Here is a 22410-nt window from a genome sequence, read left to right on the forward strand (position 1 = left end):
AGTTCGCTATGAATAAGGTCGTCGAGGCTCAGAGTCTTCGATGTTGCGGCAGTCGCCATATCCGACAGTTTCGTTGTGGAGGGGCGGGCTTTAGGTTGCTTGCGAGGATCCCTGGCGCACAATTCACATCGCTTCAGTAGGAATATGACGTCTGCGCGCAAGATACCGTAGTAGGTGCTGCTGATGCCCTTCCAGGTTGCATCCCAGCCAGCGTGGCCGTTGCCCCTATGCACCGCTTCTACCACATCCATTATCTTATCCTCCGTAACCACTCTCCGTATACTACCCTGTTTCCCCTTTGGTAGCGACATCAAGGCTTGCTTGTCGGCGTCCCACGCGAATGACTTTCTGACATAATGACGACGGCTCGACTCCCGCTGCGAGACAGGGTATTTTGTGGCGTCGATTAGCCATTTGGTCAGGTCGATCTGATCGATTTCCGACACCCGGCGAGCATTAGGATTGGCTCGTAAGTACTCGACGAACTCGTTTCGTGCACCGGGAGAAAATAGATAATCATGGTCCATGGCGCCTCACGTCCAGAGAGGAGTTGACGATCCAGAAACAATCCAAACCCCACTCCGCTCGACTGTAGGCGTACGATAAACGCTCGACTGCAGGCGTACGCCTCCAGTCGATGATGCCCCGCTCCCATCACCTTCGCAGTTTTGAGCACGGAGTTCTGGGACATGGTTTAGAGGGGCCTTGGATCTGAAGTGATTGCAGGCTTACAAACTGTCACCAAACGCCATAATGGCAGCCACTGTGCAACCGATTGCAGGCGCTCCATCTAAGCTGGGGCTCCTATGGCAAAATGCCATCGACACGTATGCTGACATTACAGAGAACAGGCATTTTCTGACGGCGAAACATACGGCCAGTATTAGCCAGGTTCTAGCTGAGGTTGAGGGAATGGAGAGATCCTTTAAAGATCAGCGGCACGATGGCTCGAAGTTGGCACGCTTCAGGAGTCTAATCAATGCGAGCCTGACGCCGATTCAGGCTTTGGGTGCGGTCGTGGCCCACGCGAGTAAAGTTGTATGAGGAGCTATCACATCAACCGCACGAGATTGCACTGACCAAGATCAGGCCTTTCCCCCAAGCGAGGCTATATTCGCTGCCGTCCGATATTTGATCCAGGTACGGACCTGGCGTCTGCACCGTGTGCTACACTAAATCGCTCCAGGTTGCAAGGAACGTGTCCAGCGACTACGACAGGCTCGTGGATTTCTTCCAAGATGTGGAATCGTACCTCAAAGGGATAGAGATATGGGAAACCCAAGTACCCTCAATACCGCAGCTGAGCGATGCAATAATAGCAGTGTTCAGCTCCGTCCTTCTGCTTTGTGGATTGTATACGAGATATATCCGCAAGAAGCGCGTCGGTACGTACCCAATCATCACGTTGTGGGAGCGCAGAATCACTTGCCTTTTTCACTATATGTGCCTGAGTTTTGATTGCTGAGGGCATCTCAGAGCTACACAGCTGATCGATGTCCAGTCAAGGCCTTCCAGAGCCTCCTGTCTGGCGAGGATATTGAACTCAAAGGTGCTCATCAGGACTTCCAGAAAGCCGTCCAGCAGGGACGAGACATTGTGCAATATGCAACGCTCTCCACTGCTGAAAAGACGAACTTCAATATGCAAGCAGTCCACGTTGATGTACTGAAGACCCTGTCTGGGGTGGAACGCTTAACAGAGACCATGAGCTCCATCACTCATAGCGCAGCACAGCCTTTGAACGGTCAGCGCCAGCCCCCATACATGATTGTGGCCATGTCTGACGACAGGTCTCAGCCCAGGAGCGAGACGATACTCTCAGGTGGCTTTCCAGCCTTGACTTCCAACAGTATCAAAGAGAGACCGTCGCGAAACACCATCAAGGTACTGGAGAATGGCTACTGAACACAGGCGCATTTCAAGAATGGGTGCATGGTACACAGCAGTCAACCCTGTGGTGCCCCGGAAATCGTATGTGTGCCGCTCAATCTTTGGTGTGCCGTCCGCTAAGCACTTCTTATTTAGCTGGTGCTGGGAAGACTGTGATGATGTATGATGCGACACAGGACGCTCTTGGTCATGATATACCAGCTAATCGCAAGATAGGTCGGCGGCGATCTGCTATGTTGAAGACAATACACAAGGCTCAAATGCAGCAATAGCTCACGTGTACTGCAACTACAAAGACCGTAGGACACACGACGTCTTAACAATTTGGTCCAGCATCGTACGACAATTCGCGGAGCAGTGCGATCCATTTCCTGCCGAAGTGCAGGCTTTTCGTAATGGATTTATAAGAAAGAGATCGAGCCCTGTCGAGGATGATCTTCTGTCGCTCGTCCGTGACCTATCGAAACGGTTCAATAAAGCCTTTGTGTTCATCGATGCTTTGGTACGCCGGGAACATTGAATCATTCAATCAGTCATTCTGACTAACATAACGGTCTAATGCATAGGATGAATGTCCGGCAAAAAGCCGCAACGCCTTCATCCTTTCCGCCGCAAAGGTTGAAGCTTCTCTTCGGTTGTTTATAACTTCCCGCCCGGGTGTCGAACTCGACGAAGCCTTCCAGAACCTGAGACGCGTAGATGTTGCAGCTCAGGCAGAAGATATTCGCTCGTATTTGGAACACAGACTTAACACGAATGCAAATATTCGCGCGCTTTCGGTCCAGGACCCGAGGCTGAAAAGTGCGATACTCCAAAGGCTCCTGGAACAGGCGAATGGAATGTAGGCGCAACGAGGAGACTGATTGCCGGATGGACAGACTGCAGAACTAACTCGACGGCCTAGGTTCCTCCTGGCCCATCTCCAGGTTGAGAATATCTGCCAGAAACGAAGACCTCTAGACGTTCGCAGAGGCCTCGACACCCTCGCCAAAGACGTGCATCAGTTTTATGATGACTCTTTGAGAAGGATAGAGGAATTAGATGAGTATGACAAAGAATTCGCATTGCGCGTACTGTCCTTCGTATTTTACGCTCGAAGACCACTGTCCAGAGATGAGCTTATCCATGCCTTGAGCGTGGAGCCTGGGGCGACTGACCTGGAGAGTGATGCATTGTTCAACAAGGTCCTCCTCTTCTCCGCGTCTTCCGGCCTCATCAGTGTTGATGACAAAAGCAGTAGCGTGCATCTCGCTCACCATACACTACACGAGCATCTTGGCAGGTTCTGCCAGAGGCTACTGAGGGATCGCGAAAGAGAGCTTGCTACGGCTTGCCTCACCTACCTCTTGTTTGAACCATTTAGAGTCGGCCCCTGTGATAAAGTGGCCGACATGGCTGGACGCTTAAGCCATTACTGTCTTCTCGAGTATGCATGCCAGTACTGGCCGTCTCATGCGACCAACTTCATGGACGGCGAGGTCACGACATTGGCTCTTTCCCTCCTCAGCGAGCAGGACAGGGTGGCTACATGCGCACAACTATTGCATCTTCCTCGTCACCGGGTCGGCGATTGGCATAAGAAGTACCCCCGTAACTTCACTTGCCTTCACGCCGCGGCCTACTGGGGCTTGGACAAAATACTGGTGCTATTAATGGAAACAGGTGTGGACGCTGATTGTCAAGATAGCAACGGCGCAACGCCGTTGCTTTTGGCTGCCGAGTACGGCCATACTGAAACAGCGACGCAGCTACTTGATACAACTTCCGACGTGGACTTTTGCAACAACTCCGGCGAGACAGCATTGATATTGGCGGCTAGATATGGGCATGAAGCGATTGTACAAGTGGCGCTGGAACGAGGTGCAAACTCAATGGCTGAAGACGTTGAGGGATGGACAGCGCTTCATTGGGCGATTATGAGCCGCCACGACAACATCTCCAAAATACTCCTGAGCGGAATTTCTTCTAACCAGTCGGACAAATTGCAACACAACAAGGCACTGATTCTGGCGGCAGAAGCTGGCAACCCCGCAACAATACAAATGCTCTTGGACGAGGGAGCAGACGCCGACTACGCCGACGATCAAGACAGTACGCCACTGCACTGGGCAGTACCCTTGGGCCATATGGAGGCCGTTGGTGTCCTCCTGAGCCGAGGCGCAGATCCAGGCTCAAGGGACCGCTACGATCACACTCCAATGCATTGGGCTGTGCCTTACCACGCCATTGCGCGGTTGCTCGCCAGTCACGGCGCTGACGTGCGAGCTACCAATAAAACGGGACAAAGCGCTCTTCTTTGGTCTGCTCTTGCCGGAAAGGCCGACACAGTGGAAACGCTAATACAGCTTGGCGCCGAAATCGATGGTGGCGACCGTTATCACTTCACGGCATTACACGCAGCAGCCCTACAAGGATACGATGCCATTGTGCGTATTCTCTTGAGTGAGGGAGCAAGTGCCAATAAGCGTGACGTGGATGGATGGACAGCATTGGACGCAGCAGTGTTGATGGGAAGAAGTGCCGTGGTTGAGCTGCTTGTTGGCCCTACGGACAATGGGCGTGATATTGCTGCTCAAGCCGCGAAACGGCTGGACGACGTCGACATGCGGTCTCTGATGGAGGAAATGGCCGCTAGAAAGTCGGTCGGGAGCACTGTTGTTAGTGGACTTCGTTCAGCCATCAACAGCGAACACGACCTGCGGTTGCGGGAACTACTCGCCAGCGGCGCTCAAGCTGACATCGATGCCGAGGACGTACTGTGTGGTTCTACAGCACTTACCTACGCAGCTTGGTTCGGCAAGGAGGAGATTGTTCGCTTGCTTCTGGATCACGGGGCAGATGTCGACCTACGCGAGCGAGGCGGCCGCACCGCGCTCCACTGGGCGGCCGAGAGTGGTTACCCAGAGATGGTGGAGGATCTGGTTGAGAGGGGCGCGACGGTTGATATAACAGTGTTTGGATGGACAGCAATGCTCCTTGCAGCAAGAACGTGGCAGAGTCAAATTGTTCTCTACCTCACTCACCATGGTGCAGATGTGGGCGCCAAAGACTTTCACGGGCGTACCGCGTTACACTGGAGCTGCATACATGGCGACATGTATCTTGCAGAGGAACTCATCCGCCTGGGTGGCAATGTCGACGATGGAGACCACTGTGGACAAACGCCGCTACATTGGGCTGTGGCCGGCGGGTATGATTCCATCGCAAGTATGTTATTGCGCCGCAACGCAACTGCTAAGTTGCAGGCGTCTGACGGATCTTCGGCGCTCCATCTGGCAGCTTACACCGGCCAATTGGATGTCGCAACTCTCTTGTTGAAATGGGAAGAAAGGCAAGAAAGTCGAGGGACAAGATGCGACAATACATATGTTGAGTGCGTGGACAGTGATGGCTTCACTGCCCTGGACATGGCGAATCTCACAGGCAATCTGCATGTGACGCAAGTCCTCAGGCGGCAGTACACGAATGATAACCCCGGCGACAACTCTCACAACCTCACCACCGACAGGCGATGGGCGGATGGCTCACGAAGTCAGCGTGAACTCGGAGCACCACCGTTATGTATCTCAAAAGACGAAGAAGACGACTACGTGAGCAGCGACAACTTCGCTGAAGGCCTGGGAAGAAGACTCATTAGTCGTCAGGCACGCCAGTGGCTACGAGAGAAACGAATAAGCGCCGGCCTCTCTTCACCATTCACTGAATTTGCCCCTGGGCTTTTGGACATCCCTGCTCCTGTTCAATGTATAGATTCGGGAAGCAGGCCATCCGGCTAAAATGGGTCTCTGCAACCAAAGTTCGTCTGATAAGCAACATGTCGCCGTTTCCCCGTGGAGTCTCACTTGTTCATAACGCCGAGCTGCTGCGAGGTGTATCGAGATGCCCTAATTGGGGGCTCACGTCTGACTTTTCGAATATTATTGTAGCCGCCGGAGTTCTTGAGACATTTCAGGGTTTGAGCGCATACATCCTCACTGGGAGAAGCCTCCTCGGTGGGATTTCGGGGAATCCGCGCTGTAGCTCCGTCTTCACCAGCTTCAGTTCCGCCGCTTCAAAGAGACGCCGAAACGTCTCATCTCGCCTGCTGAGTTATTAGCGGGAAAAGAGCTCGCGGGGGACTCGAGCCTCCTGTTCACGGCCAATGTAATGGCGCTTACTAACCTTGTGACGCTACCATCTGTATCATCGAACATATCGACGCTGCCGGTACTGAGGTTCTCCTTGATGACCATTACGCCACTGTCTGGCCTTAGCACGGTCTTGCAAAGCTTGAGGTATTCTATCAGTTGGCTGTCCTGCAGATGGCCCAAGCACCACTGTGTCCAGATCAGATCGTATTCGATCCCTTTCTCGGGCTGCCAGTCCTCTAGCCCGACATTAAATATGGTCCGCACTCCTGTTGTCCCCTTTAGGTGGTCGGTAAATTTGGACACGGGCTCAACAATGTCGACATGCTCGGCTATGCGGAGCAACAAGCCCTCCGTGACTCTCCCTATTCTGCGTCGCCCGTCCATCTCCATAGTTAGCAGAGATTGTTGTCCATTGCCCGCTGGCGCGTGTCGTGCAACTTGATGTCCCCGAAATCATTGGTACGCACCCTGCACCGCCGTCGACGGCGTTAATGACGGGCTTCCGGCCACACTTGACACCTATGCCGAGCCTTGCTAAAAACGTGCGAGACCCTTGAAGATCAATTCTGGAAACAGAACTGAACCCCCCAATGGCCGGAACGCCGCCAAGCATTCCATTGATATCAGCATTGGCTTGTTCCCAGTATGTCCTGCCGCGGTTAGAGTTGTTCGGGCTATCTGAAATTGATGGTGCTTGGCCGGAGAGGCGGGGTTCCTCGTTTTGTCTGTTGTCGTCCATTGCGCAGACGGTCAACCTGACGGACAGCACCTGCTGAGCTTCTCCCCGACAGGCTGTCGTTGGCATTCGAACAGCTTCACGATCTGAAAGCTTCTCGCATCCGCAAAGGAGGTTCTCAACAGATGAGGCCTCGGATCCATGGTGTTCGAAGAATCTATGTTTAGTGCCTTGGATGTTAGGCAGAACATGTCCCGCAGCTGTTGCCCAGCTTCTACCAACCCCACAAGAGCAGGAGGAGGGGATTGAAGCGATTGGACCATGCCAGGGCGGTGATCGAATGAACTTGTAACCGATCCAATCATCTCGCCCAAGTCATACACCTTAGAAGTTTCTGAAGCGGGGCTGCTCTTCCCCAACCCCTTCTCCTTTTTCAAGGCTCCCCTTTACATCATCTCGAACAGCCCGTCCATCATCTCGAAGCCGTACATGTGGCAGAAATAGCTGCGCTGGTGCGCATGCAGTCGTGCTGCCGAACTTCTGCCGGCCGCACACTCGAGGTGGCATGCGCCAGCCTCGAGCATGGGCAAAGTGAGCTACATCAGCGCCTTGAGGCGCCGGAACGGCTGCAATATTGACCGCCAACGCAACCTATAGTGGCCGCCATCTATAGTAGCCACCATCTTCCGAACGATTCGGATTATATTTTCCTGTCCGAAATCCGAACTAAGATTAGCTCGTTCTCTAGAATAGGTTAATTATGCTTTCTTCCGTAGAGATCGCGATCGCGAATTGTATACGCTTAGTGGGAGGCTTGATATCTAGAGGCTAGAAGTTTAGCGATAATGCAGCTAACACCCAGCCAACGGTTACCGACCCCGCCGCCGCATTCCGTGACCCGGACGCCCGACTCGGCGCCCGTTCCCGCTCCCGGGCCCCGCCTTCCGCCCCCGAAAGCGGGACCCCGGACCATGTCTCACTCGAAACCACGGGCCAGGCATCCCAGCCCACGGGCCCAGCCAACGTGGCGCCTCGTCACCACCCAAATAGGCAGGCATCCTACAGGCACTTCCGTTCTAAGATGCGTGTTTGTGTTACCCAGGCTCGTTTCACGCCTGCACGTCTAAAAAATGAAAAAGCAAGTAGAAGAAAAGAAGGAAACGGCGCGAGACGGCGCCCGCGTCCCGTCACAAGTGATGCGTCTAAAAACCCAGAACCCTCCCTGTCCATCGGGGCGCCCCCCCTTTTTTTCTCATGCTTCGCGTCATTTTGTACTCGGTCACAAAAAAACTTCTCCTCGCAATACTATATCCAAGGGAAATGAAGTCTCTGCACGTCGTCGGCTACCATACCAATGCCGCCTGGGCACCTCCCGCCGCCACCGTTGCCTCACCATCCAAATTTCTCGCAGTGAAGCTCCACGCTCGGCCCGTCCGACCGGATGCACCCTGCCGTCGTGTTCCTCACCTGCTTCATCAGCCCGGGGGGGCCGCATCCCAGCACCAAGGCCCGCCTGTGTGCCGGCGTCTCGTCGACCGCGCGACGGATGAGGGCGCTGACGTCGGGCCTCTCGTACGTGATGGGGATGCCGCTGATTGTGCTGGGCGCGTCGCCGCTTGCCTCGAGGTGTTGCGGCTTGTCTGAACCAAGCGAGTTGCTTGACCTCTTCGATTGCACCTGCGCCGGTTCCTTCTCCAGCTTTGCGGCGTCGCTCATGGCGAGACCTGAGATTTCGGTGCTGCCCATTTCCGACGTTGGGGTGGCTGGTAGTGGGCTGACTGGCTGGGACAATGAATGCCTCGTCACGAACAGCCTCGCGTCCACGCGGTCGTCGTGCCTCAGCGTAGTCAGATGGTCTGCATACCATTCCAGGTACTCTGTCGACGAGTCAGCATGAGCACAGGCAAGCTTGAATGTCGGGCTCTGAGTTATTACTCACCGTGATGCCTGACCACCCAGACAAAGACAATGGCTCTGCTACTCTCATCACCCTGCAGCGTCTGGAGCATGTTGAGGGCCATGCCAAACGTGAAGCTAGCCCCGCTCCCTCCAGCCACGAGCACAACCGTATCGTACGCGGCGGGATTCGGGATCGTGCCGTACGTCCCCTCCACCGACGCTCGGAGCGACGCGCCGGGGTGGGACACGGCGTACCGGTGCAGATCGCGCGTGAAGCCGTCGTGGGACGTCACCACAAACTCCACCGGCCCCGTCGCCACAATCGTAAAGGGGTGCGTCTCGCAGGTCCGGATCCGGGGAAGCCACAGGAAGCAGTGCTTTCCCGACACGGCGCGGGCCGGGGGCTTGCCGAGCGTCACCCGCGTCGCGCCGTGGGATAGCGGCGTGAGCGTCGCGGAGTTGTTGACGCCAAACAGCAGCAGGCGAGCGAGGCGGAGCAGCCGGTCCATGGCCCAGAGCCCGGCCGCGACGAGCGTCATGATGATGGTCTTCTTGCCCAGGTCCGGCTGGTGCAAGCCGATCGCGACAATGGCCAGCACCCAAAAGGAGACGTGCACGCAGTAGAAGAGCTCGTACCACCAGCGCCTCACGACGGCCCCTGCGAAGGCAATGATGACGAGCGATATGCCCGCCACCATGCCGAATCTTTCGCCAACCTCAAGGAGCCGTTCGGGTCGTCCGTCGTGTACAAAGTAGGAAGAGTAGCAGCTGGCGTGGACGATGATGAGTGTAATCATCATGTAGCCGGCGACCTGGTGCAACACGTTGAGGCGCTCATATGACCACGCCGTCAGGAACGCCAGCGGAGTGTTCTTCAGAGCCAGCACGATGAGGACGACCAAGTTGGCCAACGCAAGCCTATCCGAGTCAGCGGGCGATATTGGGTGGCTCAGTGTTTTGTCATCGGGCACTCACCACGCCGCCCTCGAGGCAATGTTGGTGATCATCCCCATGTTCTTGTTGTCAATGTTTGTAAACATCGCGATGATGTTGATGGCGACATAGAGGCAGACGAGGCTCGCGTGGCCGACCGAAGGAAGACACGGCACACTGTGAATCGATACACTCCGTATCTTTCTGCCTTTGATGTCAGTGACAACAACTTGATACACAAGTACCCGGGAGGAGTGTTGCTGCTCGTACCGAGAAAGTGATACCAGTCCCCCGGCCTTGACGGTTTGAGTCCTTCTCCCGGACAACTGCTGCCCGAGCCGTCGCACCATGTGGAACAGCGCAAAAAGGACGGCAATTGCCAGCATCGAAAGAATATATGCCAGCGTCGACTCCTCGTTTAACCGCGTCCGCCTCATAAAGTCTGCACTTTGCCCATGTCCAGCCATTTCGACGACGACGACGACGACGACGACGAGGGAAACGCAAGTCTCGGGTCGATGGTTCGCTTCGTCCAACTTTTCGCGGATGGGCAGAGCAGCACGTTAAAAGAGATCGGGTGGTCCCTCGGGGAGCAATGGATCTCTACCAAGTACACCGATCGTCTCGGGCCGCGAGGCAGACCTCGCTTACCCCGGCCCCTGACGGGACGGTTCCGCAGGACAGAGTTTCGCGCTTCGCAGCTCAGCGCCGTATTTGGTGGTGCAGGCAGGCAGGAGTGGTGGAGCCGAGGAACTGCTATTCACAAATGCAGAAGGCGATGCCCAAACACGGCCCTGCCGCCCCCGGTTGAAATTCTACTCTTTCGAGGGGGATTCTTGCTTGTTTCCAGTCAGCTATGGCGCCACCGGAAAAAAGCAAGCGTACAAGGCGAGATGCGCAGACGGTAGGTCGATCGAGGCGTTTATCGAATCCGATGTCAGCTCCGAGACTGAGACAATACAGACTATGTCGTACATGTATATCCTCAAAAGGGGAGGAGGGGGGGGGTCTGTTATCGAGATGCGACAGGTCCCCCGTGCTTATATTATATGAATAGATGCCAATAGCTGCGGGCACACCACGGGGCGCGCGCGCATGGCATGCAAGGCATGCAAGGCCAAGGCAACGTCCCAGGGGGCGATCTTCAACAGGTTTCCTCTTGGGCTGCTGTAAAGGAAAGCACCGATTCTTCGACTGTTTCGATAAAAACGTCGGGTATTTAAACGACCAATTATAAAGGAATACTAGTTTCCTCTTAAGGTAAGGTAAAGTACCGGATATATAAGAACGACATTAGAATCTCTTACGAAAGGAGATTCGAATGACATTTTTTATCAATTAATAGGATGATAATTAATAGAGAAAAGTCGAGTTAAAAGTCTACTCTTCTTGCTCATCATAAGAGAAACCTCGTCCTCTTGTAGATCATTGCGTACAAACGAAATTTAGGGGTCCGGAAGCCCCGGACTAAGAAGCTTAGCTTTCGGGCATTGACCTAGAGGTCTTATAAATTAGGTTGGTCGATCCGTACCTGATTTATTTAGCGTAAAAGGTGTAGATATTCTAGCTTAAAAAGCGGTGAGGGGGTGGCGAATGCTATAAACCTTCTTTTTCACTCTACGTAGCACTCTGCGATAATTTAGCGAATTTTACATTAATCGAGGTGTAATAATATACACTTTAAATCCCACGAAAATAGTTATCTAATAATACTTATATTACTTATATATATATATATATATTTATTTATTACTATATATGTCTTTATTTTATATATAAGTCTAGAGAGGCTAAGTAACTAGTACTTGCCTTCCCCTCCCCCCTAAAGCTATATTATAGAGTATAGTTTAATATGGATATATAAGTCTAAGTACTACTCTACTTTTAGCCCTTGTAACTGTCGGCATAATACACGAGGGACTTGGCATGCCTGCGAGGACACACATGTCCAGCCGGTGCCTGAGTTCGTGGAAGTCACCCACGGGCCGCGGCCGTGACAGCACAAGATGTGCACCGGGGATAGTCGCAGCGGGAGCCGAACGGGAGCAAGCACTTTGAGCCGACGTGGTGTCGTCCAGCCCAGAGAGATTCATGACCAGACGGCGCGCATCCCCCACCGGTGCGACGATGGTAGTAGTCGACGAGGAGGGCCCGGCCCGGCCCAGCTCAGCATCCAGGGGAACGCGACCAACCCCCCACCAAATGGCCACCGGCGCATGTACGCTGTCAAGTTGCATTCTGGTTCTAGTCCTGTGACTAGTCAAGCTTTCATGGTCAACAACGTGGCCGGTTCCATTCGTTGCTGGTCAGGTCGGTCGCTCTGGGAGCTGTCTATCATCGCCGCGGTTCGAATGTTCGTTGAGGAGGTTGCTTGGCTTATCTCAACACCCCCCCTCCCCCCCTTTCTTTCTTTCGCGGCGTAACCGATAGGTTACCGTTACACCACCGGCGACAGCACACAAACCCAGACGCGGGCTCGCGGCGCTGCAGTCTCGTTCAGGAACGACAGGCGTCGTCACCGGGGGGCCTTCTGTCAAAAGCCTCGTTATCGTGACACTAGTGTAGGCTTTCGTTATTCTTGTGTGCATCGTCACAGCAAGTCGGTCACTTGGAGGGGTTGTCCACTCCACCATTTCATCATGAGTGTTGAAGAATGGCGCCCACGGAGCCCTTCCTGGGCCTGAGATACGCCGAGCCGAGCATCCCCGCCAACGTGTCGATACCACCACCGCGAACGTGTCCGCTCGACAGTCGGCCCTGCCACGGCCGGCCAGGTTGCCTATCGAGAGGCGCCGGTGGGATAGAGTGGACGATCAGGAAAAGCAGGGCAGGGGTGGTCCCCGAATTGGCAGGACACAAACAGTGCAATAGGATAAGTGTGTCCTCTGGGAAGGAAGCAGTAGGGCCGTTACCACCCCATGCCCCGGCTTCTCCACACTTTCAACGTCCCATTACCGGCGGGCGCGAGTCCAGAGCTCATCATGCCACGGCGGGCCGCTGCGTGTGTGCATCCGCCACATAGTAACTTATGTCGTCGTCTCATCTCGTCTGCGGGAGCATGCCAAGGCAGCGGCCACGGGGGGCGTTGGACTTCAGCTACCATGCCGGTAGTAGTGCCACTCTGAACCATGTGGTCGCTTGCGGATGTGCCTCTCGGTGCAACGGTGCGCGCGTCATCGCGATGGCAATGGGCAGCGGGGGCCCCCGCGCCGCTTCCCCCCCTGTGGTGTTGCATGTGCGTGAAGCTGCCTGCACCCATCGCGACTGATGATGACGGATGACTTAGACAGGAACCATGTCAGCAGGATGCCCCGACTGCCAAGACGGAGGGGATGGCTGCATGCGGACCGACCCACGGGGGAGGCACCGAGCAGGTACTGACAATGGGGTGGCCCGGCTTCCTGAGGCCCAGGAGATTGCCCTGATGAGCTCTCCCCCGCCCCGGCAGATGGGATCTCAGATGCGGCAACGCCCGTACGCCGTTTTTTTTTTGTGGTGGCTGAGCGACAGCTCTGATCTCGGGCATCACCACACAAGGCGCGCAAGCCAGGCCGTGGACGTGACACGAAACAGAGTTCATTCCACTCACTCACAGCTGACCAAAGCCATGATCGAGTCGTCCACTCCTCACTCCCCTCATCCGCCGCCGTGGCCGACGATCCTCCGCAAAGGTCTGCAGGGCCGGCCGCTTCATGGCCAGTTTGGCGGGCGTCATCAGAGACCAAACAAAGGGCGACGACGGGACAGCCTCGAGCCACGGGGTCGATGTTACGTTGGAAGGAGGAATGAAGAAAGAAATGTCGCCCCGACGTTCCCCCATCAGGGGGGGGCAAGGCAAGACAGGCGGAACGAACAACAAAAGGCAGCTCGTCGTGCTAGTGCGCATGAGCAAGTTTGGTTGAGAGGTTACATCATGGGCAGGGGGAGTGACGGCGGCGCCCCCCCGTGTGTGTCGGGCGCACGATAGCGGGGAACCTGGGCTACGCGGGGGACCAGCGGCTACGTTCCAGGTACCCCGCCATCTAAGCTGCGACAGGGTGCGCGCCGCCGCCTATCGCAAGGTTGATGATGAGCCACCACTTGGGGCCGATGCCACCACCGCCACCATCAGCACCACCACCACCACGCGAAACTTCCTTTCCCCAGACTTGGGACATGCACCATGCAATGTAGTCACCTGCCGCATATGTATGTGCTGCCACACACAACTTACGGGGACGCATCTGTCGTGGCGCGCGCGGCGGTGGGGGCTGGCTGGATGGCTTGGTGAATCAACACCAGCCCAAGATTGTCAGGACTCAGAACTCCAGAGTCACCACCAAAATCTTACGTTCAGGGACAGACTGCATGGGTGCCATAGACTAGCCGTTTCAGGGGAATGTTTTCCTATGGGCCATACACGCTGCATGGCTCGTTCTTCACGAGTTCACACGGCATCCAGTCTACTGCATGCACGCGAGGAAACAGTCACCGCACACGCCATCATTTTTATTCGTGGATATGCGGCCCGCCATTGACAACTACCAAGGTACTATCTGCACCATAGTCCGAACCTTGCATAGTAAGAGCCTTTATATCCCTTTCCCCGGGGAGCCCTGTCTCTGTGCTGCGCCGCGGGGGGGGGCCTGCTTATCGATCGCGAAAGTCTACACCGGCTAGTAGCACCTCTCCGTCGAGGCCCCCGTGCCTACCGCTTAGCTGTCATATCTTTGCCCACGGGGAGTCACGTCTGTATGCCGTGCTAGGGGTAGTGGGGGGGAGAAGCTACTCATCGGCCACGACAGAGGCCTACGCCCGTGGCAGCGGCTTCTCCGCACCGTCCTCCGACTCCTGCCTGCAATCCGCCTGGACGAGTTGCCCCTCACGCTTCAGACCCGGCAGCTTGTTCTCATACGCCTTGATGATCACCTCGTCCGCGAGGAAGTATGCCTCGCTGAACTTTTGTTGCGCCATGAGCTGGCGGCAGCGCTTGAGGATGCTCCTGCACTCGTCCTCGACCTTGATGATCGCCTTGTCCTGCTTGGTCTCCTCCGCGCTGCCGCTGGCGGCCCCGGTGGTCTGCTTCGCGTTGCTCATTTTTGGCAAAGCTTGAAGAAATCTGAGAGTGCTGTGTGGTGTTTGGCGAGTGGAGTTGGGTTGGTGGAATGAACTTTGCTGGCGAAGTGGTCAAAGTGGTGGTGACGGTGGTGTTGAAGATGATGTCTTCAGTGGATTGTAAGTCGATATGCGCTTCAGCCTCCATCCTATATAGCAGAGACGATTGATTGCCTCATGCTTTGTTCAGCTGGGGAATCCTGAACTCCCAGTCGCAGTAGAGCAGTGGCTTTGACACACGCAGCCTTGGTGTTGGGTCCTTTACTGCGAACATGTCTATAGAGGGCATTGTCGTCGCTTTCTCTTTTAGCATTTGCCTTTGTGCGTGGGTGGTTCAAAGACATGTTCTGACCCCGAGCTTGCCAATGAACTTGAGTTCCTTGAGCACGGTCGCAATTGACATCTATACAACCATGATGACCCAAAGAGTGGCTGGCCAAGGTGTCCTCATCATTCGACGCGAACGCAGCGTGCAGGAGCCGCGCTGTGTTTGAACGGTGTAGGGGTAATCAAGCAGTGCAACTCTCGGTCCCCCCTACTCACCATTTCACAACATACACGTTTTCCCATGATCTTTGTTGCGACTTGCGGAGCTCCTCACCAGTGTTCGTCCAGTCCTCAGAACAAAAGTTCCCAGGTCCTCCGTGTCTTCACCAGCGGATCAGGCCGGGGCATGAACCCAGGACATCACCGGAGCGCGACATCATCACGTCGCAGCCCTTCTTTCCAGCGGCCTTCTTTGACAATCTTAAGCGTTGCGCCGACAATGTGTGCTGCAAAGATTCGCGCCGATGACAACAATACTGCTGTTGCTCTCTGTGAGCTCTCATCCAAACGGGACTGCCATAGTGATGGTTGATGATGACAGCTACGCATGAGACCTCGTCGGGCGCCCGGCTCACACGACCAAAGACCCTACCTAGCCCCCGCACGGAGCCAGCACAGGTGACACCATTGCCCGCGGGCATAGACGAGATGGGCGCTCGTGCCCGTCGCCTCCATCATGTCCCAGCTTCCCATATAGAGTGAGGCATCTCATCTCATCCCAAGTCATGACCCTCATCCCAGCGCCTGCGGTTCAAGGCTACGTACACCGGCAGAGGCCTACTAGGCGTAACTCTACTAACAGATGGGGGATCGCGGCGCCCTTTCCGCAGCTAGAATTTTCTTTAGCTACGACTCAGGCTACTGCCAACTCATCATCTTCACCGGCTCACTGGTCTTGTCCCTGTTTTGTGGTTGGGGTTTGCGTCGAGGCATGGCATGGCCGTCTCCCCAGCTGTATCACCGCGAATCGCTGCACATGGGTTGAAGTAGCCGGATCCCACAAGGCACACAGTCTTTCAGCTGGTCGTCTGACGTACGTACGAAGTATTTGCTGCCCGTCCTTGAGCTCGAGACATGCATGGGGCGGGCACGCACAAGTCGTGTATCCCGAGGCAAAGTGGGACCCTCATGGACGCACACCGCCACGAAGCCAGGCATGCCGTCAGCTCCATCGTCGTACAACCCCGACACGATCCGAAGTCCCAAAAGACTACCCCCCCGGTATCAAGCCATCGCACGCGCAACTATCATTCTTAGCCTCCAACGCCATCGATACGCTTGCATTCGTCGATCATATCACCCAGCGAGCAAACACCAGCCCGGCTTGGCAGGCGGGCCGCTCTCGTCCTCAGCCGTCGTCCGTGCTACCACAGCATATCGCTATCCACCAGACCCGGTTGCGCATGGCTCTTACGTTCTGACCTGCCACTGTGCCGCTTACTCGTCGCTATTGTCGACCTCGGGGAGGGAGCCCGAGGGCTCGGAGGCTTATGGCTTGGCCGCGGTGTGGCCGGAAGGCCCGCCGAGCCTGAGCCTGAGCCTGAGCCTTGGTGAGGGGAGTCCAAGTTTCGATTCGGTCCGCGAGATCGCGCCGGGAACTGTTGTCGTATGTTTGGCTCGTACGCAAAATGCGTTCTGTGAGTGAATGGCGAGGTTTGCAGCGGCAGATGCATCGGCTGCTTCGCCCTGCGAGGTGACGTATCGTCCCACGACGAGCCGTACGCGATGCCTGGATGGAACACGGCGAGGAGAATGCAGACAACGAGGGGGGCCGCGCCGTTGACCACCATGAAAGCCCTTTCGCTCTGGAATAGGTCTCCCTCTATGCCGCCGGCCATCTCTATTACGCGATAGACCGAGCAGGCCAGGAGAAGGGCCGTAGATACTTCCAAGCCTGCTCACAGCGTCAGTCAAGGCTCGTTGTTGATGCTCCGCCATCGAGTTGGTACCTCTCAGGAATCGACAAAACCTGTTTGACAGGTACACGCAAACGTAACTCTCGTCTGGAACCCGCCGACTTGAGTTCAGCTTCATTGTGAACCAGAAATACAGCACAGATGCCGCGAACAACGCGATAGACTGCACGGCGAGGCCGCCCGCCACGATACTGACACTCTGCGGTCGCTGGAATCAGTCAGCAGCCATCGTGGGTGCGTAGAGCCCAAGTCCCAAACTCACAGGCACATCCTTGAAGCCATAGGCCACGAACAAGACGCCAACCAGCTCGATGACCAGGGCCACGCAAGTCAGGCCACAAAGGCCAGCCTCGGCAATGGCAGGGCTGCACGGACTCAGGTGGGTGCCATAGACGACGAGCACATGGGGCAAGATGATGAAAACGGCCGCAGTCATGAGCGTTGGACCCAAAACGGTGCCGAGCAGCGACAAGGTAAAGTAGGTTTGGCTTGCTCTGTCTCCGTGAAGGAGCACGCGCCCCGCAAACCCCACGACGTCGAAGGCGAGGCCCGTTGCCAAGACGGCAGAGAAGTATGGCGTCCGGAATAGGTAGCCCATGTATAAGGTTATGGGCACAAGCAAGCAGAATAGAGCCAGCAGGATCGCGTTGCCCGCAATGCTAGGGCTGTAGGATAGGTAGCCACCGTCGACGGGGCACGAGATGCCGCACTCGCCAGCCATTATCATGGCCACTAGTCGAGGCGTTCATGTTCAGAGCGAGTGGGCGTAAAGATCAAAGGGGTCAATAATAAGGCCCTCGCGGTGGACTAAGGTTATATCCCACGAGCACTCCACCTCGTCCATTACAACACGGCAGGGGAGGCTCCGCGCAGGAGTAGCAGCAGCAGCAGCAGCAGCAGCATGCCTCCCCATCCATGTCTGCGGCGGTCCTTGCTGGATACGGGCCCAAGACGGGAGCTTTCCTGGGTGGGTTGGTCTGACAATCCCAGACCGTAGGAGCCCAGCTGGTTGATTTGGGCTTGCACCGCACATGAGTGACTCAAGAGCCAATGATGTCCGAGACAAAGTTTGTGTAACGACATGTGTTGGGTACAAGGAGAGTTCCGTTGTCGCAGTGGCAAACGGGAGTGCGGACGTAGACAACCGACAGGACGGAGGAGGCAAGGGGGGAGGGGGAGGGGGGGGGGGGAGGATAAGTGACGATCAAAACAACGAGGGGAGGGGTCGAGGTCCCGACAGTATGGTTCAACCGTCGCCTAGCAAGACCAGGTCCACTCATGAGCCAGCTCCCTGGTCTTGATTCGGCAATACAAAGTAATGCGGCGGGAAAACTGGTGCTGCGATAGAAGCGTGACTGGCGAGCGTCACAACAGAGCAATGTGCAGAGTCACTTCAAGTGGGCATCAGGAGCCGAGGAGACCTAGCATGGCGCAGAAAGTTGGATGTGCGAGGTAGCATCGAAGGGGCAGCAGCGCCAATCACGAGAGCGACTGCGTGCCGCGACGACGCTGCACGAATGCATATGCGGGTGCTGGTCAGGAAATACGCCTGGTGTTGGTTGTCAAAGGAAGGCCATGATGGATGCCATCAACTCCCACGCAGCCGGCCCCCAGGAATCGGGGCCAGTGGTCCGGATACAAACCACATCACGGAACAGGACATGGTCGACGATTATCTTCGGCATCTTCGGGGCTGTGTTACGGAGCCGGGTCAAGGTGCCGGGTGGGGGCTGGTTCAACGGGCTTCTGCAGGCTCGTCGCCGTCGGCGCGCCGGAGGTGAGCTCAATCTGGAGTGATTTCAGCATGGACCAGGGAGGCGGCCGCGACAACGCGGCAGGGCTGCAGGCTTGTGACGGTGTGAAAGGGGAAACGATTTGCGCGTACCGACCAACAGATGCTACCCGGGCCAGACGGCGGTCGAGGACTCGTCACGGGCGGTACGTGTGCTGGCGAACCGGTCTCGTCGGGCTCCAGACGACGCGGCGCGTGGTTGAGCATGTTCTGGCCTGGCATGGCATGGCATGGCACGGACGGTCGCCTGTCAACCAAAAGCACCAAGTTCATCCCATGTGGCCATGTGTGACGACGGCAGTTGATGGAGGGACCGGCCCAACGGCGAGGGACATGGGTATCGTTTAGTGGGCGCTCCAGGAGTGGACGAACTGCGAAGCCACTCTGACTGACTCTGGGACCAAGGGCAGGTGGCCTGCGCAAGTGAGGGCAGGATGTTGGCCGGAAGCATGATGCACAGCAGGCCGGACTGAGAAGCTGCCGATAGTCGAGAGGGTGTGTGCATGCGCAAGCACGGAGGAGGTCCCCTGCGGTGTAACATGGATGTCCCGGCTCGGATGCTCTGCTTCGTATGTACTTTGTACTAGGTAGTTCGTACTCTGTAGATTATTAGCCGCCCGCGGCTGCCTCGGCCGTCGGAGACGGGACGGCCGGGGGCAGTGAAACAGAGACGAACTGGTGATGTGCTTCAGATCCTGTCCCGCGTTTCGCGGTGTGTTCGGCGCGATCAACAAGGCGCGGCACACGCGTCAGATGAAAATTCGGCGCCTCAGCCAAATCCCCAGAGTGTCTGTTGCATCGTCAAAATGGCACACTGACTTTGGAGGTGGGACGGGCCGCTTGGCGAGGGCAAAGTCCTGGCTCTGCTGGCGACTCCGACGATACTTGGGAGATACTCTCCCTCTCTCCGCGTGTGTGTGTGTGTGTGTGTGTGTGTGTGTGTGTGCCTTTCCAGGAGGGGTTGCAATTTACGACTGGACGGGCGGCAAAGGTCGTTTGAGGAGGCGAATAGGATAGGATCGTCTTGGATGCTCGCCGCGCCATTGGCCTCTGGCAAGCGCCGTGTGTGCGGACGAATGCGCGGAGAAGGTCCTGGTGCTGCTGGGAAATTTCAAATCTTGGGATGTAGGTACCAAGGTTGCGAGTTGTCTGTCGAGCCATTTTGGCAGCAAGGAGGTCGCTTTCATTGCCAGACTGGCGCCGCATGTACAGGTTGGGAGCAGCCGCTGACGATTGCCTGCTGGTGCTCCAGGGCTGACCCATGCGTTAGCAGGCTGCCTGCCCGGGTGAGGCGCTCGCCACTGCAGCATCACCACTGGACGGGAGTGTCCCATCACCACCGCACCACTGGACCGGACAGGCGGGCTGCCCGCTGCGGCGCTACCCCTAGCAGGTACACTGGCTGCTCCCGTGCACTGCCGTGTATATCTCGGCAAAACCCCGCCACTGCCGCACCTCAGTCTTCAGTGGGCAGCTGCTCCTCCAGCTCTTCCACTCATCCAGCTGAGGTTCCAACCTATGGAATGGATGTGCCCAGACACTGCAGCCCAACTCCACTGGGCTGGGCGGGAGCGAGCGAGCGAGCGCCTCATCGCACCCGCCATGCCACCACAGGTCGCCTCCACACATGTGCGTAGTCAGTCAGTGAGGCTTGGATTGAGGCTGAGCGCCGACGACGTCAACCCACCCCCAGCAGCCACGACGCAACACCTTCTACGGACAGACCACGACACTGACCACGACTCCCGGGGCGTCCACGCGCGAGCACGCACCCCGAGACGACAACGACGTCACGATTTCGGATCGCTCGCTTTTGATCCGCCTCCACAGCCCGAGCATACGCGTTCCTGCTGCCGTTCCCGTCTCCGTACCTATTCCTGGATTCTTGGTCCTTGCCTCCCCAGGCCCCGGGTCGTGCCGAGCTCCATCTGGCGGGGAACATGTCGTCGAGCCGATAAGAGATCGCACAAATTCTTTTCCTTTTACGTGTCTGCCGCCCACCTTCCCGTCGTTGAGCCGTCTGCCATGCGCCCCGGCAGCGTCTGCCGCCGTCTCCGTCGCCCGCCATGTCCATCCGCATAGCCCTCGACAACCAACCCGAGTTCTACACCAATCTCGACCATGTCGCCGGCCGCATTGTCGTTGCCCTCCACCGCGCCGAGCAGGTCGGCAGCATTGTCGTCAAGCTCGAGGGCGAGTCCGTCACCGCCCTCAAGGTCCCCGACCCCTACAACGATGGCACCGGCCGTCCACCCGGCCCCATGCCCGGCCCGCCTGGCAGCATCGTCAGCGAAAACCACAAGATCCTCTACAAGGTGCAGCAGGTCTTCCCCGACGAGTACCACTCCAGCTCCAGCAACCCCTACGGCGCGTTCCCCCTCCAGCCCGGCGAGCACGAGTTCCCCTTCAAGTTCAAGCTGCCCATCAACAACGCCTGCAGCGACCCCATGGCCATGTCCCGCATCGGCGGGCTTGCCGGTGTAGGCGGCTTCGGTTCCGGCGGCGGTCTGTTTGGCATGGGTGGCGTGCGCGTCATGGACGGGAGCAAGCAATTATATCTGCAGCACGTCACCCGCACCCTGCCGCCGTCCCTCACCGGCTATCCCAACGAGGCCGAGATCCGCTACTACATCAAGGTCACTGTCCAGCGCCCTGGCTTCCTCAAGGAGAACTGGCGCTTCCAGATAGGATTCAAGTTCCTACCCATTGAGCCGCCGCGCCCGGCTGTCAACGGCCAGGAAGCCTTTGCCCGGCGGCCGTTTGCGTTTCGAGCCCCCGCGGGGACGCAGCCGGAAAAGAAGCGGAGCACCTTCTTCAACAGGAAGTCGGACAAGGCCGGCGAGGCGTCGGATACCGGCAGCAACGGCGCGCAGGGAGACGATGCAGGTCAAGCGCCCGCGCCCTCCATTGAAATGTCGGCACGGCTGCCACATCCGCCCGTCCTCACGTGCAACCAATCGGTACCCCTGCGCCTCATCGCCAAGAAGCTCGTCAACAGTCCCGAGCAGGTGTACCTCGTCTCCTTTCAGATGGACCTCATCGGCATCACCGAGGTCCGCTCACACAACATCTACGACAGGAAGGTCAACCGCTGGGTCGTCGTCTCTGGTACAGACCTCAGCATCCCGCTCACGTCCTCGCCACAGGACCCCGTCGGCCATGAAGTCGTCATCCCGAACGAGCTATGGAAGAACAGACCCCTTCCAAACACCGTCGCACCCTCCTTTGTGGCATGTAACTTGCATCGGCGATATGAGCTGGAACTCAAGATAGGAATTGCCTGGGGAAAGCCCAAGTCGGGCATGATGCTAAACTCTCAGCCGCAAACCATCTTCCTCCCCCTACACTTCGCCCAGTTGGAGGTCTACTCTGGCATCACGCCGCCCCCGGAGCTGCTGCAGGCCGCCAAGAACACGAAGCCTGGGCGCGTGCAGCTTCCCCCACGCCTCCCACCGCGGACAGGATCTGTCTCGGGACCAAGCGCGCCCGCAGCGTCCCGACCACCGCAATCTCAACAGCCTCAAGCCCAGGCGCCACCGCCCATGCCCCCGCACCCGCAACAAGATCCCCTGTACCCGCCGCAACTCGCCCCCGGTCAGGTGGTGCCGCCATATGACGACGCGCCGCCGAGCTACGACGAGGCGATCGCAGAGAATCTTGCAGGGCCGTTTGACGGGCTGCAATCTCGGCCAGCGTACAGCGGCGTTACGAACGAGAACGCCCCAAGCCAGGTCCCCCAAAAGAACTAAGTTT

General features: G+C 56.9%; 6 protein-coding genes across 6 annotated transcripts; 2 read left to right on the top strand and 4 right to left on the bottom strand.

The window, feature by feature from the left end:
• Window positions 1-753: 753 nt before the first annotated feature.
• On the top strand, window positions 754-5208 carry JDV02_002186 (uncharacterized protein; the record flags this gene model as incomplete). Its single annotated transcript, XM_047983186.1, has 10 exons — window positions 754-1038; window positions 1090-1140; window positions 1187-1385; window positions 1502-1744; window positions 1798-1971; window positions 2026-2050; window positions 2107-2392; window positions 2457-2731; window positions 2795-5080; window positions 5136-5208. The coding sequence occupies 10 exons, from the start codon at window positions 754-756 to the stop codon at window positions 5206-5208; spliced, it is 3897 nt and encodes a 1298-aa protein (XP_047839156.1).
• A 360-nt stretch (window positions 5209-5568) lies between these two features.
• On the bottom strand, window positions 5569-6899 carry JDV02_002187 (Protein N-terminal methyltransferase). Its single transcript, XM_047983187.1, has 3 exons — window positions 6488-6899; window positions 6052-6387; window positions 5569-5971 (listed from the first exon to the last, which is right to left on the bottom strand). Exons 1-3 carry the CDS (start codon window positions 6823-6825, stop codon window positions 5839-5841), a joined length of 807 nt encoding a protein of 268 aa, XP_047839157.1. The 5' UTR covers window positions 6826-6899; the 3' UTR covers window positions 5569-5838.
• Window positions 6900-7939: 1040 nt separating this feature from the next.
• Window positions 7940-9995, bottom strand: JDV02_002188 (uncharacterized protein; the record flags this gene model as incomplete). Its single annotated transcript, XM_047983188.1, has 4 exons — window positions 7940-8573; window positions 8636-9513; window positions 9571-9732; window positions 9799-9995. 4 exons carry the CDS (start codon window positions 9993-9995, stop codon window positions 8086-8088), a joined length of 1725 nt encoding a protein of 574 aa, XP_047839158.1. The 3' UTR covers window positions 7940-8085.
• Window positions 9996-14316: 4321 nt separating this feature from the next.
• On the bottom strand, window positions 14317-14604 carry JDV02_002189 (uncharacterized protein; the record flags this gene model as incomplete). Its single annotated transcript, XM_047983189.1, has 1 exon — window positions 14317-14604. The coding sequence occupies one exon, from the start codon at window positions 14602-14604 to the stop codon at window positions 14317-14319; it is 288 nt and encodes a 95-aa protein (XP_047839159.1).
• A 1709-nt stretch (window positions 14605-16313) lies between these two features.
• Window positions 16314-17592, bottom strand: JDV02_002190 (uncharacterized protein; the record flags this gene model as incomplete). Its single annotated transcript, XM_047983190.1, has 3 exons — window positions 16314-16843; window positions 16899-17073; window positions 17128-17592. The coding sequence occupies 3 exons, from the start codon at window positions 17590-17592 to the stop codon at window positions 16314-16316; spliced, it is 1170 nt and encodes a 389-aa protein (XP_047839160.1).
• A 3131-nt stretch (window positions 17593-20723) lies between these two features.
• JDV02_002191 (uncharacterized protein) lies at window positions 20724-22406 on the top strand (the record flags this gene model as incomplete). Its single annotated transcript, XM_047983191.1, has 1 exon — window positions 20724-22406. One exon carries the CDS (start codon window positions 20724-20726, stop codon window positions 22404-22406), a length of 1683 nt encoding a protein of 560 aa, XP_047839161.1.
• Between the last annotated feature and the right edge of the window lie 4 nt (window positions 22407-22410).

The sequence above is a fragment of the Purpureocillium takamizusanense genome, chromosome 2 (assembly GCF_022605165.1).
Source record: "Purpureocillium takamizusanense chromosome 2, complete sequence".
Classification (NCBI taxonomy): Eukaryota; Fungi; Ascomycota; class Sordariomycetes; order Hypocreales; family Ophiocordycipitaceae; genus Purpureocillium; species Purpureocillium takamizusanense.